At 33.4% G+C, this 1,448-nt stretch overlaps 1 protein-coding gene across 1 annotated transcript in view; it reads right to left on the reverse strand.

Moving 5' to 3' along the window:
* LOC106476249 overlaps positions 1 to 1,448 on the reverse strand; it is a 17,235-nt gene that overhangs the window by 6,716 nt on the left and 9,071 nt on the right. Inside the window, exon 6 of the mRNA XM_022380175.1 lies at positions 694 to 810. Within this exon, the coding sequence (XP_022235883.1) occupies positions 694 to 810 (117 nt within the window). The remainder of the gene's footprint in view (positions 1 to 693; positions 811 to 1,448) is intronic.

Raw genomic sequence — 1,448 nt, forward strand, 5'->3', positions numbered from 1 at the left:
ACTTTAATTGTTCAGATCCGTATCAGAACCATTCAATCTAGTACTTTAATTATCCAGGTCCGTATCTGAACCATTCAATCTAGTACTTTAATTATCCAGTCCGTATCTGAACCATTCAATCTAATACTTTAATTGTCCAGATTATCATACCTAAATTCATTTTCCAATTATATATTTCAACCCATAGACCCACACCTTTATTCCTCAATATCATATTTTAAAATCAGTTTTTTTAGTAATTTTGATATATAGTGAAAATAATAGAATTGATAAAAACATGCACAATTTTAAACCAATTGTACATGTAAGTTTTTAAGCCAATTGTCAGTGATAACAACTTCGGGGTGTACAAAGCCTAGTTTCAAACATTTAAGGTGATAAATATACTCAACTCACCTTGGCCGATACTGAATTGACATACACTTGAAACTTAACGGATATTTTTTAAAATCATTATTTTCTGATTAAATTATATATTAACGTAGTTTGAGAGTGAAAGTATGCGAAAATTCGGTGGTTGTCACGTGCACATTTACAACCACTTTCAATTCAAAAATAACACACGTGATTAACAAACAGGTGTGGTTCACGCGAGCAAAATAAATTATTTAAAATAGACAATGTAATAATATTTCTGACAAAGCGACATTGAGTTCTATATTTCTTTAAGATATGATACCTTTAATAACGTACCTGGGAAGAGACACGACTGATGAACGCATGAGGGCGGATGGTAGGTGACGGGAGATAGCCACTTTTACTGAAGTTTCTAGGTTGATTTGTGATTTCATTATCCGCCGTTTTTTCTTTCTGTAGTACAATAGCAAAAAATGTGTATGCTGTATAAATGTAAAAAATATATATATATCTACTTATATCAACTGTAACACGTTTCTTACGTATTGTACTCTACTTACCACAACTGTCTGATCAACTGCTCTGCTAAACTCTGAACTTTTGGCAAGGCCTACTTAGCATGTTCTTCTAGGGATATCAATACAAAAAACATTACAAAAAATATTATAAGTGTCGCAGCGTGTGCAAGACACCAAAGGATCGCGAATTACAATCATTTGGACAAAGGCACAATGTCTAATTCTTTTTTCAGCCAAAGATTTGTGAGAGCCTGATAAACATTCTTTCTTAGGTCTTCTAATTCTTTTTTCTTCCGAAGGTTTGTGAGAGCCTGATAAACATTCTTTCTTAGGTCGTCTAATTCTTTTTTCAGCCAAAGATTTGTGAGAGCCTGATAAACATTCTTTCTTAGGTCTTCTAATTCTTTTTTCAGCCAAAGGTTTGTGAGCGCCTGACAAACATTCTTTCTTAGGTCTTCTAATTCTTTTTTCAGCCAAAGGTTTGTGAGCGCCTGACAAACATTCTTTCTTAGGTCTTCTAATTCTTTTTTCAGCCAAAGGTTTGTGAGCGCCTGACAAACATTCTTTCTTAGG

Source organism: Limulus polyphemus, unplaced genomic scaffold (genome assembly GCF_000517525.1).
Source record: "Limulus polyphemus unplaced genomic scaffold, Limulus_polyphemus-2.1.2 Scaffold10130, whole genome shotgun sequence".
Classification (NCBI taxonomy): Eukaryota; Metazoa; Arthropoda; class Merostomata; order Xiphosura; family Limulidae; genus Limulus; species Limulus polyphemus.